Raw genomic sequence first — 16,314 nt, forward strand, 5'->3', positions numbered from 1 at the left:
AATATAAATTATTTTAACAAAAGCAATGGAGCCACGGTACATTTTAAATGTCAAGTTTGCACATAGTATAGCTAAAAAAAAAAAATCAACTTTATACTTCAGATTTTTAAAACCTCAGAACATTGTTGGAGACTTCATTGCAGCAAATAAACAAATGTGTTGTAGAAAGATTTAATGAAGAAATGGTTATTTTAGACACTGTTTTCACTGTGAGGCAGCTTTGGATCATAGCTCAAGGCTGTAACTAGGGGAACCTTTGAAAGCAGAACCACGCTTTTATAGGTTTACCTGGAAAACCACAGTGGTTTGGATGGGGTGCTGGTTTTACCTTTGTGATTGCTAATTAGTTTTTATGAACATTAAAATGAATTAATATTTATAAAACATTTAGTATCATTCCTAGACCATAATGAGCACTGTTATTTTTGTGACTTTAGGTAAGATAATATCTAGAAACTTGTCACTTGCTTTCATTTATTTCAGATTTTAAAAATGATGAAATTTATAAAGCTATAGTTTTGAAAAGAAAGCAATCTATATTATATAGTAAATTACTAATTTTAATGTTAAGTTTTGATATTGAAATTTGTTCTATTTCAATTTGAACAGTTGATATATTGAGATTCATAGATAAATCTACATTAAGATGCTTGTGTTCTGACATGAGGATTGAATTTGCACCACAAATCATTTCTACACATATTTTAATATCATATTCCAACTTTGTTTTAGACAGCTAGACTATATCCAGGGAAACTTGTTTAGATCAGAAGTAGTATTTCTAACTTCGAAAATAAGCTTCCATTTTAAAAATGGAATTGGAATTTAAATGAAAATTCTATTTTAGAATTCAGTTTCATTCTTTAATTACTGGAAAAAAACCTTAGAAAACAACAATTGTACCTAATTTGTCAATAATTTGCATTGAAGAGGGAAAAAAATGGATTTTAAAAAAAAGTCAGCAGGCACTGAATACAGTCCAGTGAAGCTGAGTAATAGAGATCTCAGCTTTTAATTTAGTCAAGATTATGATTTTACATGGAAGTTTTGCTGAAATAGTTGGGCTTGACAGGTATTCTACAAATCTGGATAGAATTATATTAGTCATATACTGTTTTATTTGGTTATAAAAGTTCATTTGTATTTTAAAAGTGAGATATCTCATATCAGCAAGTGTTTGCTGAAGAAAGCTCATGTGAGTGATATTAGAAAAATAAAATAAACATAGTTCTAATGTTTGGGAGCATTCTGTTAGTTTTGGGGTAGATTTGGGACTCTGCTGTCTGAAGAATTAATTTCATAAGTTTGTGCTCCAGAGAAAGGTATGAACTAATTTGTTTTAAGCTTTTTCAAAATATGACACATAATATTTAAATAATTAGCTTAAATGAAAAATACATTAATAAAATTATATTTACTTAATTCAGTAAATGAAAGTAGTTTGGAATTGCTGACAGAGTGCCTTTCAGGTTTCTTTGACTCTTTCGCTGAGAAAGTATGATTTAAGACACCAGAATCATTTTTTCGTATCTGCTACAACTCATGTTTAGGCTATGGGAAGTTTTCATGACAGATTTAAAAACAATTTAAAACAAATATTCTCTGATAATATTTGGAAGCTGGGGGAAGTCTAACCTTACATAAATAATTAGGACTAATCAACTTTTAATAAAAAATAAGTTTCTAAGTTCATGAACTTTAAAGCTATCAAATATTTTTGGTATATTCGTTTTTCTCATAGTTTTAGAATTCACCTCTTTGAGTGCTCATTATGACATCTGGACATCTAATTACATTTAGAAGCAAAGTCTCTATTGTTTTATTGTTAATAATAGACAAGTACCAAGCAGTATTGGAATTTAATTTTTAAACTCAGTACTTTCACAAGTAATTAAAAGCTCTTAATGTTTTCTCCGAGAGAAGAAATCACTTTATAATCTATATATCTTGTTCAATGCTCATTACATTTACAACTTAATTTACCCTCCCAGATCCCCCTCTTGGAAACAAAAATATATTCTCAGAGTTTATGGTGGCATAATAACAATTATGTGGTAAAACCTGGATCTTTTTGTTTGAAAGTAATTTAAAAATCAGTTTTTGAGTTATTACTTTAAGAATAAGTTGTGGACTGATATTTCTCGTTGATCCAAGGAGGATCATAAAATCCTGATTTACTCAGTAATTTCATAGGCTGTGAGTGTCTATTTTGACTTGTGATGTGTTTCTCATTACAGTGTCCTGCTTTTCTGCCTTTCCATTAAATGTTTAGAAAAATTCATTCAATATTTTTTCAGGGAAAGGGATTTCATCAGCCAATGTCATCTTTAAGAAAGAAGAAACACACATAAAAGACCTAAATTTTTCTATCTCACTTTAAACTTCATAATTTCAATTTAAGATCATATGCATGTATTCTTACAAAGTGGGCTATCTCCAACTTTATGTCACTGAAGACCTGAATAAAAATTATTCTAAAATTGTTCTTAGAAAGAAATATGAATCTGGAATTGCCTCAAATTAAAAACAAACAAACAAAAGTGAAATGATTGCTTTTAAAATAAATAATATTGTATGGTCTTTATTTTTGATTCAATTTTTTGAAGTATGTATGTCTTGATTACATTCTTTTATCTACTTTTACTTGTAACCTTCCAGTAGCTTACCGAGAGGCTATTTTTCTATAGTAGCACTACTTAGAAATTATGTTCTTTTTAGAGGAAATTTTAAAACCGTTTCCATAGATCTTAACTATAGTCTCAGGAACTGGCAATTAATGTCTAGGTCCCTGCTCCCCACCAGGAGGCAGCACGGGGCCTGAGAGCAGCCCCACAGACTCTCTCTCAGTGGTTACCACCCTCCTTACTCATACAGCACTGAAACTTAGTTTTGGTATTTCTTTACATTTTTAAAAGGCTTAGTAAGTGTCCAATAAATGGTAGCTGTTCAGGATCTGTGCTTATAAGGGACATTACTTCTCACCGTTGATTCTTCTGTGTACCAGAGTCTTGTCTTTAATGATGACTTGTTCTATCATCTCAGATACCTTGTGTTTGCTATAACTTGGAAAATCTTAAGAGAAAAACCAAGACCTCACAGTTATTGAGTCACTGTGATGTGTCAAGCATGCAACTAGGAACTTCTCATAGGCTACTTCACAATCTAGGGGAGCAAACAGGCAAGGGGACAATAGTGTCACAAAACAGTAGGAAGATACTATAGCAGAATTCTTAATACTTCTATTTTGCTGTTGAGTAATCTGAGGCTAGGAGAGGTTAAATCACAGTAGAGCATAGATTCCCTTCAGACAGAATTCCAAATCCCATGCTGTATCAATTATATTATCAGCCCTGCCATAAAAACAAAAAGATTTGTTGAGAGTGACTGAAGCCACAGTGTGGAATGCCTGAGACTGATTTCAGTGATGTAACTCCTGTGACGTGGTGACAGGAGAATTTAGGGTTGATGTACTTCAAACTTCCATGGGAGATGGGGTTCAGTGCTGAGTGATCCTGAGTGATCCCACAGAAGCCCTCATATGGGTGCCTTTACATGCACATACATATACGTATAACCTACATTATATTCACCAAAACAGAAATAATTGCAATACAATTAATTTTTTAAAACCTATCTGTGATATTTATCTTAAAACAATAATGGATCATATTTTATTTTTACTTTATAGGATCCCTGTCCTTTTCGATTTCAGTGAGATACTAATACATTTGTTTTGTTACAGAAAATGGGCCAATAAAGAATTGATTTTGCCTAAGTCTATTATTTTTATGACTTGAAATTGTTCTTCCACATTGTCTTCTTCCTTTCCTGGTTATAATATGCACAGCAAGCCAGATGGCTGATGTGTAAACAGTTTGAGATGTGCTTCTTGGAATCATTTAGGATGGCCTATGGTCGGCAAACTGCTGCTCGCGAGCCACATGCAGCTCTTTGGCCCCTTGAGTGTGGCTCTTGCACAAAATACCACGGCCTGGGCGAGTCTATTTTGAAGAACTGACGTTAGAAGAAGTCTAAGTTTAAAAAATTTGGCTCTCAAAAGAAATTTCAATCGTTGTACTGTTGATATATGGCTCTGTTGACCAAAGAGTTTTGCCGATCACTGGCCTAGGAGGTTTCTGATAGCAGGCCCATCAGCTTGTTGCTCTCAGGTCTTTCCTTCATGCTGAAGTATGTTTTCAGTGTCTTTACTTAACCCATTATGCCTCTCGAGGTTCTCTTGCAAAGCCTTAATCCCATTCTGCCTTACATGTCACTGTTCTTATATTTATTCCTGTTTTATTTTTCTTACTATTGCTATTCTCAACAGTAGTGCTTCAGAACTATAGAAGAGTGACTAAGAACATGGGCTTGGTTGGAATCTTACTTGGCTAAGTATGGAGCTACTTGACCTTGGGCAAGTTCCATCACCTTGGTTTCCTTATCTGTGAAAGGAAATTTAGAACCGACCTCAAGGATTTACAAAATGATTAAATAGGTTAAAACAGAACTCATTTAGCACCATGCCTATTATGTCATAAAGTGTACTGGTCACTATTCTTATAAGAAAATTCTCATAATTCAAATACCATACATAAAATGCCATGCAAGGGGCTTTTGGAAGGAATATCTGCTTTTTCATTAAATACCTAATTATTTATGCAAAAGCACACAGCACAACAAAATATATGTAGGTGTTACTACCTAACTGGCTTAGGGTTCACTTTCAGTCCTTTTAACCAGAATCAGGTGAAACTTTGAACCACAAGTGGCTGGAGAGAAGTTCCTCTGGGTTCTCTCCTGTTGCCCCTGGTTACATGTTCCACTGTGATCTGCTTTGGAACCTCACCGTCACATCTGTCAGTGTTTTCCATGTCAAGCTCCCCTGGGAGAGAGCCAGCAACTGATAATCCCCATCTTAACTCCTGTGCAGGATACACCTGTAATCCTCACAAGAACTGGTGAGCTAGGTAATTATTTCTTCCCAGTTTTCTATGGATTACTATTTCTGAATCAAAACTCATCAATGTAGTTTTTAAAATATGAGTGTGTTATGGAATACAAAGAAGAATATGATTAATGGAAAAGAAGAACAATTAATCTGGGTTGTTTGGAAACTATAGAGCACATGGTTTCTATAGTTATGGTGTCATACCGTGGTATATAAAAGAGAGAGTTACTTTGAGGAGGATTAACCGGGTACATTGATCTACAAATCCGCCAATGAGATTCAATACTTTTCTAAGAGTGTGTGAGTGTGGGTGTTTTCCTGTGTGTACAGCTTCTGTATGAAGACAAAACCAATGCAGAACAAAGAAAGACTACACACACATAAATCATTTGTACACGCACCGGTTCACTGGGAAGTAACTGTACAGCTGCTGACCAAACATCTTATTTCCAATTGCTTTAAAGGAAGTTTAATAGAAGTCCGTGGAAGAAAACATTTAAATCTCTTTAACACAATTTAGTTATAGCAAAGTGTTAAAATTTTAAACTTTTGGTTTGTTCAGGGGAATAGCCTTATAAAATTAATCACAGTCTTCCATGTCCTTGAATTATCTTCTATAATTTTTACGTGCTTCTATATAATATGTTATAATCATTTAATTCCATATAATTTACAGTAATTGTTTTCAAATTAAGGAAGTGCTGTATATAAAATAACAAATTTGTGTTTGTAAATTATATAAAATAGGAACTATTATTCACATAAAAGCTAACTCATCACTTTACTCTTTCCCTTTATTTTAGTCCTTTTAATTACAAAAATAATACTGTGTCATAAAATCTCCAACAATACTTTCAAAGTATGAAGTGAAGTCCTTTCTCACCTCCTGCCATTCCCAGTGTCAAAGGGTAAACACTGTTTATAGTTGAAGTATGACCTTGCGGACCTTTTTCTACGCCCACGTAACCATAGATGCATTCTTATAAAAAGTGATTCTCATTCTTGGGGAATTAGAAGCATTGCTATTTGAAAAACTTTTGGTCTGATGATTTTAGTCCTTTTGCTAAAAGGAGTGATTTTCACAAATACAGATTATTTTGTTATATGCCAGCTTCCCAGGACTAGTCCCTTGATTTTCTGTATTTTGCAGTATTTATGGATAGTTTGTGTATGAAAAGTGCAGTATTCAGGGAAAATGGAAAATCAGCCCATGTCAACTAATGTATAATAAAACTGAGTTAATCCCAAATTGACAATTTAAATCCTTTTAAAATTACTTGTCGAAATCAAGAAGCAATCCACTCAATCTGTCATTTTTTTTTAAGCTTATTAGTAGTAGAATTTCTTAGGTGACTCTATAAATCATACGTATGTAAGGTTCTCAAGTTGATACTGAGATTTCCTGTTGCTAGGAGAAGCTAACACTTATTTAGTGCTGGATACTGTAAGTCGCCGTGCTTACTGGAAGCAGTGGAGGCATACAAATGGCCAATTGGTGCTCTTTGGATCGAATTTGCTCTGTTTCTGTGGCCTTTCTGCTCTGATATATAATACTTGTCACCAGAAGAAATATGCACAGAGGGTAGGGATTATGCATCAAGCATCAGGATTCTTTCATGTAAAATTTCCCCTCGAATTTAATGTGAAAATACAGTTAGCAAAATATGTAAGAAAATGTGGATCTCCGCAAATCCGTTGTGAAGGAAAGCAATGTAAAAATCAAGTGTGTGTGTGTGTGTGTGTGTGTGTGTGTGTGTGTGTATGTATATATATATATATATATATATATATATATATATATATATATAAAACAAAACCCAAAGGTTTTATTTCAGGTAATAGCTGTGAATGAGAAAATTAATATATTCCTAAGAATAGTTTAATCATATATATCTCTTTTAGACTTTTTTTAATGCTCTAAAAATTCTGTTTTTAAATTTGAATTTGTCACTGTTATAACATGTTTTTTTCCCCCTGAAGATAATTTACTACAGGATTTTTCTATAGCTGAGACTCTATAGTTTTTCACCAGTGCTGCTAGCCTCACAGAGTCCATGGTCTCTCCGAGGAGACAGACAGGCAGCTGCCGTTGACTGTGCTGAGTGCAGTGCTGTAGTCCAGGGCAGAAGTCCTTCCTTTGCTGGTGGTGGTGCAGGGCTGGGGTGGTGTCAGAAAGACTTCCCAGCAGAGACGGCTCCTTAAGTGATACCTGAGAATATTTGCTCATTAGTCAGGCAAAGAGCAATGATCCTAGGAGATCAGTGGCCAAGTGTCAAGGGATCTACAGAAGCCCGCTAGTGAGAGACTGGGACAAAGTCAAGTAACCGGTGGAAGTTTAGTGTGGCTGCATAGAATAATTATAAACATTTATTATGATAATATTATGTTTATTATATATAAAACTTAAAAAAGTCAGGAAATGAGAAAGCATATGATCACTAATTTCAAGCTACAGAGTTTACTGTGAACATATTGTTCTGATTGTCATGCCTTACATTTGTATTTGTAGAACAGCATGTTTGGTATAGTCCACGTTTGGCTTGAGCAATAGATATGTATGTAGGCATGAAATGCATATACATACATGAAAACATTTTAAGTAAAACTGGGATCATGGCAAACATGCTGTTTGTGACCTTTTTTTAACTAATGTGACAACTATCTATTGTCACGTTACAATAGATTTATTTTAATGCCCTTGAATGCAATTGTATTTTAAGTTGGAATGTTTCATTTCTGTAAATGAAAAAAAGATATCTTTTTGAAGTTAACCACCCGTATTCATATCTGCAGGAAGAATGCTTTCTGAACCTGGAGGCTCCTATATCCAGAGTATGTGGGTATGACACACCCTTTCCTCACATTTTTGAGCCATTCTATATCCCAGACAAATGGAAATGCTATGATGCCCTTCGAAAGATGATCAATTATTGATCACAAGGTAAGTCAGCCCTGCATTTTGAGAAAGCTAGCATGTGCCCCCGACCATAATATTCTGTTGCCTAAATATCAGTGGCCATCATTGTGTTGTGTTTTGGTGAATGGCAAATACCAGAACAAAATGTGGACTTAAAAAAAATTAAATCCACAGTATATTTGCATTTAATGGAGACATAGTAAGCATGTGTATTGTCTGATTTCTCTAAAACAGATGCTTACATTTATTAACATTGAGTAGTCACTACATGAGGGTTCTCTGCCATGGTTTAATTGCAAAAACACCCTGTGTTCTAATTTTTACCCTCATTTCTATTATATTTTTATTAGCTATTTAGACTTTTCACCAATAGGGGTAATTTCTGTCATTTTAAAATGGCCCTTTAAGCGTCATCAATTTGGTCTCCAGTGATTTGGACTCTGGTGACCCATACATAACATTCTGAAATTTGCCTTTATATTACTTGAAAAAATAACTTTGTTGAACAGGAAACCTACGAATTGTCTATAAGGTAAATTTTTACTTAAAAAAACACACAATAAAATATTCAGCACAACCACCATTACAAGGATTTTTTTGGCAACTGGATGTTTTTACATTGTGGATAATAAACAATATTTATTCACTATGATTTTCTAAGTTGTGCTTATATGCTTCTTCAGCATGTTAGTGTAGCAACAAAGAATACCATTAAACACTGCTAAGTGAGTTTTTAGGGTTTTTAATGCTATAGAAGTTGCTGTCACTGTGACATACTGATTTATTTTGTCTTTGGCAATTTTGAAATTATTCAAAAATGCGTAGGAAGGAATTAAATGCTGTAATAACACAGCCATACTTTTTAAAGATAAGAAATACTGTATTCCTGCCTCCCATGAATGGGTAGTAAAGCTAGCTCTCCTGAACCAGAGAGAGAAACATAAATTTGTGCGGATAGAGAAAATAATGTCCTCCTCCTTTCTCACTGATCTCCACACCAAAGTGTTTGGAGTTCTATTCTGAGAATACTATTAAGTTAGGTTCATTAGTCCACATATCCCTGGCATCTCTCAGACATGCAGAGGTGGATGCTTTATTTCTGATGTCCTCTTCATGTCTGTGAAAGCAGCTGGCTTCTAGAGCACGCAGCATGAAGACTGGTTAGGAGACTCCCTCATTTTGTTGTCCATCTTGTTCCCTCCTATGGACCATCATAATGGAGAGTCAAGGTAGCCTCATATATGCCTTGTAGCCATTTTGAAGGTAATACTTAGGTGGTGGTTTTAAGTTTGGGTATGTATTTCCTTTTAAACAACAAAAGATATTAGCCTATTATGAAAATATGATAAAAGATGCATAAAGTTTTCTAATCTAAAAGTTAAATATGGCATTAAAGAAAGTAATTATGCAATTAAGAAAATTTTTTATTTAATTCACAGTAGCCCATATGTCTATAATTGTTATTGATTTCTTTTACAGAAAAACTGGAAGATTGTGACTAGATACGGAAATATTTTTCTGAATTTTTTTATATTTTCTCAGATTTATCTCTCCTTGAAAATAGAATTTTTATGAAATGAAGCATGATGGATATTGGCTAAAAATTTGAATTAGTTATTGTATTAACACACATGAATTTATTTCCGTTAAGAGTGTTTTAGATTAACTTTTTTAAATGTTTATATGATAGTCATAAATTCCACTTATTTACATCTGTAAATATTGGGTATGGGGGAAAATATTCAATAAAGCAAAATCAGATTGGTCTTCAGATTGTGTGTCTTTTTTTTTTTTCATTAGTAATTTTTTTCAAGAATTTTGGTTGCAGATGCAGGGAACCAAAATGCTGCTACCCTGAAATTGCTCTTTTAAGAAATTGATTTTAAGCTGCTTATTAAGAAATAAGACTCAGGGAGCCTTTGGCCCTCCCCATCCTCCTTCCTCCTGCCTCAGAGATTCAAACAGAGAAACCTGCTTCAGGAAGACCTTGGGTTGTTCCCATAGCCTACCTTGAATTGATATGGTAAACAAGAAGGATTCAGGCAGGTGCCTGTTAGCTGGATGCCCTGTGTCCCGCTGTTTCTGTGTGGTCTAGCAAGGATTTTTCTGCCATGTCTGTTCCCCACTTCCTCAGCTACCTGCAGATTGCCCTTTGTCTCCTCTGAAATCTAAGATCCAGTTCTTCCCTTTTTTCCTTTGTCCAAAAATATTTTATATACCCAATGTTGCCTCACTGTCTTTGAAATCTTTATGGAATCTTCATGCCTATGTGAATTTTCAATGCACGTGTATTAAAACTTTGATTTTTCTCCTTTAATCTGTTTCTCTTCACTTGATTATTAGCCCAGCCAGATGAACTTATAAGATGGGAGGGAAAGTATTAATATTTTTTTTTTAGCCCTCATACAGACTAATTGTTAACCTGCTAATTAGATCTGAGTAAAATGAAATGTTTGGAAATGCCGACTTTTCAACTTTAGGGGTTTTTTTTACGGCTAAGATGGATGTTTGTATATTGATAACACTTCTGGGATGTTCTTCCTGATCTTCCCTCTTGCCTCACAAGGCCCTGATGGGCGTGCTCACTCCTCCCCCAGCATGGAGGTAGGATCAGCCATGCTGCCTCTCTTCATGGAAAGCCTGTGCCTGTCTTAGTTCTAAAGGAGCCAAGCTTTGGCTATAGTTGTATTTTTTTGCCATGATGTTACAAAGTAAATATTTCCCCCCTGTTTTTTATATTATTCCTAGAGGCCCAGGCTGAGGCACGAGGTCCCTCAGCCCGGCCTGCACCCTCTGGCAGTCCAGGACCCCTCCAGGGGGTGTCCACCTGCCTGCTCCTGCTCCTTAGTGCTGCCTCTGCTCCGCTCGCCAGCCGTGAGCCTGGCTTCTGGCTGAGCAGAACTCCCCCTGTGGTGCACTGACCGCAGGGGTAGCTCCTGTGTTGAGTGTCTGCTGCCTGCTGGTCAGTGCCTGTCATAGCGACCAGTCATTCTTATTGTCATTCCACCATCTGGTCAATTTGTGTATGAGGCTTTTATTATATAGAGTATAGCTGAAAAGAAAAACATTAGCAACAACAAAAGGCTCAAATTGGAGGAGGAAGCCTTCTTGTTGGGGACTTTGCCAGGACCTCTTTATCTTCTTTTGCCTCTTCTGCCTTTCTTCATAGTTTTAGACAGGCCTGACCTGCCAAGGAGTCCCTTTGTAAAACCCTCAGCCTTGACCCTGTCCTCAGGGGTGTGCTGTTATCTGGCCCCCCTACCATCAGCTTAGCAGAAAGTTCCACCCTCCCAAACAGCAGGAAACAGGGTGATAGAGTGTTTTCTTGCTCTATAAACATTGAAAAAAGCGGACATTTTCTTAGACTTACAGATGTATATGTCATATTAAAACTGCAATTTTAAAAGTGTCCTAATTATTTTTATCAGAAATTTGGAGGAGAATACGAAAGTAACATTTATCAATTGCCACAAATTTGGAGATAAAGGAAAGGCACTTAAATGCAGATTCCAGAGAGCAGTGGGCTGAAATGAAGAACCAAAGCATTTGTTAGGGGTAAAAATGCAGGCCTGCCCTTGATTTAAAAATAGGAACACCTGTGTAGTGTAGGGTGGGAAAGATGTACTTGTCAGCAACACGTTGGGAAGGATTTAGGGAATCCAGTTGGCTTGCTGTCCAGGACTTTCTGAGTGTAAGGCGCCAAAACTCCGTATGGACTTTGGCTTTGGTCTCTGTTCCCTCGGATGGCTCAGGTGCCCTCGCTGGGAGGTTCGCACTCACAAGGTCAGCCCACAGAGCAGAAAATGTGCAGCAGTCAACCACATCTCGGCCTACAGTGGGTTCTGTTTGAACGTATTTGTTTTAGTTGAACTTATTTTTTTTAGTGGCTATTATTTATGATTTTAGTTAAAGTTTTGTTGCCATTGATAATTGTTTAATACTTTTTTTAAAAAAAAACTTACTTGTTATTGTACAATTTTCCTGTAGGTATTTCAATGTTATTTTAGTGTTGTTTTTGAAATAGCAAGCATGAGACAACTGTGGGGATCATCTTTGCAGTAACTGCCTGAGCTTGAAAGCATTTTCCCCTCCAGTTAGCCCCACAGTCCCTAGCAGTAAATACTCCTTCTCTTCTGGTTAATTCTGAGCTCAGTCTGCACAAGATGTGCATATGCATCTAAGAAATTATTTAAAATACATTTATTTACTTGAAACAAATGTTCCTTATTGTGAAAATAAGAAAATGCCTGATGTGTCTTCTTCTGATGAGAGATTTTCTTATTCTCACAATAAGGAACATTTGTTTCAAGAAATAAATGTATTTTAAACAATTTCTGATGAGAAGAAGACACATCAGAGATGTTAAATGAACGCCAAAGCCAGAATCCCCCACACTGGCCTGTGCTGAGAAATAAGTCTGCTTCCTGTGAGAACGTGGATATATAAGTGAATATAATCTTCTGTAGCTCAAAGCTATGCAGTTTTGTTTGGAAAAAAATATAACATTTACATTCTGTACAACTGATAGATATCCACCCGGAGTAAACAGACCTGTGTACATTAGCAAAAGAAATGCACAAGGTCCAGAAATGACCTCAGTCCAGTCCCTCAGGGTTAAGTCACATAATCTACAAAGTCTTGTTGGGAATCCCATAGACATTCCATTCGGTTTAGTGAAATCCCTTTCCCATCAGCCTGCTTGTGGTGGACACGTGTGGTCTCTGGCTGCCTGGCATCCCTGCCCCCACCTTCTAGTAACAGCGCTGCTGTTTGTTTGGAGAACCCCCTCTCCCCACCGCATGTGGCTCTGGAGGGGCTGCCAACCCCAGTGCCGACCAGCACTGGCCACAGGGATGGCCCTGGCCCAGGCTCCAGCGGGGACCTCAGAATAGAAAGTCAGGTGACCGGTGGAGACCCAAGATGCAGGCTCAGTCTTGTCAACAACACTGAATTCTACAAGACTGGGCCTCAAACCTTACCTGTTCTAAGGTCACCTGAGAATACAACTGATAGGTATGAACCAGCTAGTCACACAGCATTAACCTACAGCAGAAATTCTTTGGGGTCAGGAACATGTTGGAATTTCCAGAGAGATGTGAAGTTTGGAGTCTCTGATATGCTTTGTTAGCCCACCTAGTTTGGAAAGAAATAGAAAATATTCAAATGTGGGCAAAGATTTTGAAATCCTGATATCCGATACCCCCCTCAATATGGTAATTAAAGATATTTGCCTAGAAAATGAGAAATAATTAGAACAAGGATGAGGAAATCACAGCTAGAAAGGATCAGATGTAAGAATGGAAACAAAATGATACATCTAAATAATTATATTAAATACACTTTTTAATTTTTTCCTTCAGCATTTATCCTCTATATGCCCTCCTCCACCTCCCCTACCCCCACTCCCTTCTACCCCACAATCACCACTGTTATCTGTCCATGAGTTCTCTTTTTCTTCTTTTTTGCTCAACCTCTCCCTCCACTTCCCCCAACTATCCCCCCCCACACACACACACACACTAGAGCTGTCAGCCTGCTCTCTGAGTCTGTCTCTATTATGCTTGGTAGTTCAGTTTCTTAAATTCCATATATACACTTTTATGTAACAAATGTTCCACATTTGGCAAAGGAATATGTCATAGTTAAATTCTTTATATTGTAAATGTGTAATAGTAAAATGTAAACAAAACTTATGAATACAGAAGATATGTACAGAAAAGTTGTACAAGGCTTTGTCATCCTGCTTTCACTTTGCTAGATGAAGTGGACAATCATAAGTAATAAGGTTGGGTCTGTAGAAATATATTTTAAACTTTGTGCCTCCATGAACATAGAATAATTACATTTTAAAGTATGCATGAGCAGTTAAGAAAAAGGATCATACACTAAGTTACCAAAAACACAAACGCGCAGTAAATTCCTCAAAGAGTATTAAAAGGCACGTTTTTCTGACCACATCCCAAATTAATGACATATATTCAACTACTTAGAAGTAAAAAAGCACCCAGCTTCATAACTGTGGAGCCGCGGAGGAAATGTAAAACAATTATAGAATATTTATAACATAAGATCACTGATGTGCCTCTGCCAGGGTTTTCCTCAGAGGTAAATTCGTAGACTTTAAATCTTACAAAAATACAAACTGAAAATACAAGAATGTAAGAATAAAGACGAGGAAGCACAGAAGAAAGAAAAAAGTTAAAAGCAGAAAGTTCCAAATGAGAATAAACTGTAAGATAAATATTTTTATAAAAATGAAAACTTTCCTTTTATTTATAGCTAGAGGCCTGGTGCATGAAATTCATGCACTCAGGGCTGGGGGGTGGGGGGATGGTATCACTCAGCCCAGCCTGTGCTTTCTTACAGTTGGGGAGTCCTTGGGGATGTCTGACTGATGGCTTACGCCCGCTCCCCTAAACCATCAGTCGGACATCCTTAGTGCTGCCATGGAGGTGGGAGAGGCTCCTGCCACCATCTCTGTGCTCCCAGCTGTGAGCCTGGCCTCTGGCTGAGCAGTGCTCCTGCATTAAGTGCTTGCCACTGGTGGTCAGTGTGCATCATAGCAATTGGTCATTCTGCAGTTTGGTTGATTTGCATATTAGCCTTTTATCATATAGGATGCCTGTGTCCTGTGAAGATGGAACTATGCTTATATATGATCATGATACCACCAAATAAAGGCCCCTCAATGATGGCATCAGCTAATATTATTAAGGTCCCTTTGTTTGAGGGGAGGAAATTATTTAGCAAAACCTAAACATTTATTGGAAGTATTGATAAGCAGAGGTCTTTATTATTAAGATATTTTGTTACATCATTTTAAGAAATAATTATTAAGGTCTCATTTTGCTAAAAATCCTGTTTTCTTGCTGAGGCTTACTTGGCTACTCTTAAGTATTTTACTTACTATGAGTTTTCATAAGATATGGTGACTTTAGCCCTAGCTGGTTTGGCTCAGTGGATAGAGCATTGGACTGCAGACTGGAAGGTCCCAGTTTCTATTCCAATCAAGGGCACATGCTTGGATTGAAGACTCGATCCCCAGTAGGGGGCATGCAGGAGGCAGCCAAACAATGATACTCTCTCATCATTGATGTTTCTATCTCCCTTTTCCTTCCTCTCTGAAATCAATTAAAAAAAAATTTTTTTTTTAAAGATATGGTGACTTTAAAGAATTAGAATAATGAAGTTTAAAATGCCATGTTGATCTCTTGGTTCATCTTCCTACTTATTACTATCCTGAAATTGTTTTTTCTTTATCCACAATGTTTTACTTATTCCAAAAAGGCAGGGGGTTTTGGTTTGTTTGTCTGCTATGAATTTTGCAGAGCCTGGGACAGTGCCTGGGACAGTGCCTGGTCCACAGAGACATTCTCTGTGTTTCTGAACAAGCAGGTGAAAGGAAATGCAGGCCTGTACTTGAATCAGACCTTGTACCAGAAAAGCAAGTAGATAGAGCCCACTTTGTAGATATTTAAAGTGGTGCTTTGATAGTAATTGATATCAGGAACAGAAACAGCCCTTTATGTAGGGCTAGGGTTCCCAAGAGATGAGCATTGTTTTTGTGTTTTTTTGGCCTCTTTCTTCAAATAGAAATCAAAACCATGTATTTTTTAGAGTGGCTATATGACAATATTGTACGTTAATATGCATATATATGCAAACGGACAAACCCAGCAAAAATGCTCATTCAAAACTCTTAATTTGAGGATGGTGCAATTAGTGGTCATTTTTCATTATCCTCCTAGACTCTGTTCTCAGTCACCAATGGAGAGCCAGCTTGGCTCAAAGTAACCTCCCAGTGGCCCTATCTGTGCTACTTCCCCAATTGGTAGAATCTGCAGACTTCAGACTGGGCTAGAGGTAGCACTCCATCCCCTTGGCCACAATGACTGGTTGACGGATGGAAGGTGACCAAAATTGGGTCAGTCAGAATCTTCAGAATTTTTCAAACAAATAGATTTTTTAAAATGCTATTGTGGAGGGAGCTATGGCCATCTTTCCTACTGAGGAAGGCCATCTTTTTCTGGAAAAGAATGGAACCAGTTCACCAAGGAAAGAGCAAAACTGAAGTGCAGGACTTAGTCAGTCCAGGTTCTAATCTCTGGAGTCACCACAATCAGCTCCAGGTCTGCCACAGGAAACCTCAGCTGTTCATTCTCCTTTTCATCCTCTGAGGAACTACCCCAGGATCCTTCCAATAAACTATTTTTTTTGTTCAAGTTGGATTTCTGTCACAACCCAAGGCATCCTAATTCAATTATTCTAAATGCTTACGAATATATTCAATTTGAAAGAAGAAAGTCCACCTGTTTTTAATATACTCAAGGAAAACCTTTCACCTTTGAGATTGTTCTATATATTATGCTTGATATTTTTTTTTCTTATCTATGACATGCAAATTAGCTACAGATATTGGGTTAATGTCAACTGTCTTAGCCCATCAAAG

General features: G+C 36.6%; 1 protein-coding gene across 1 annotated transcript in view; it reads left to right on the forward strand.

Moving 5' to 3' along the window:
* BCKDHB (branched chain keto acid dehydrogenase E1 subunit beta) overlaps window positions 1-9,636 on the forward strand; it is a 182,648-nt gene extending 173,012 nt beyond the window's left edge. The window contains exons 10-11 of the mRNA XM_084889141.1: window positions 7,742-7,889; window positions 9,345-9,636. Coding sequence (XP_084745267.1) covers window positions 7,742-7,882 — 141 coding nt within the window. The 3' untranslated portion in view covers window positions 7,883-7,889; window positions 9,345-9,636. The remainder of the gene's footprint in view (window positions 1-7,741; window positions 7,890-9,344) is intronic.
* The last annotated feature ends 6,678 nt before the right edge of the window (window positions 9,637-16,314 follow it).

Source organism: Pipistrellus hanaki (assembly GCF_964339955.1).
Source record: "Pipistrellus hanaki genome assembly, chromosome: 7".
NCBI classification, from domain to species: Eukaryota; Metazoa; Chordata; class Mammalia; order Chiroptera; family Vespertilionidae; genus Pipistrellus; species Pipistrellus hanaki.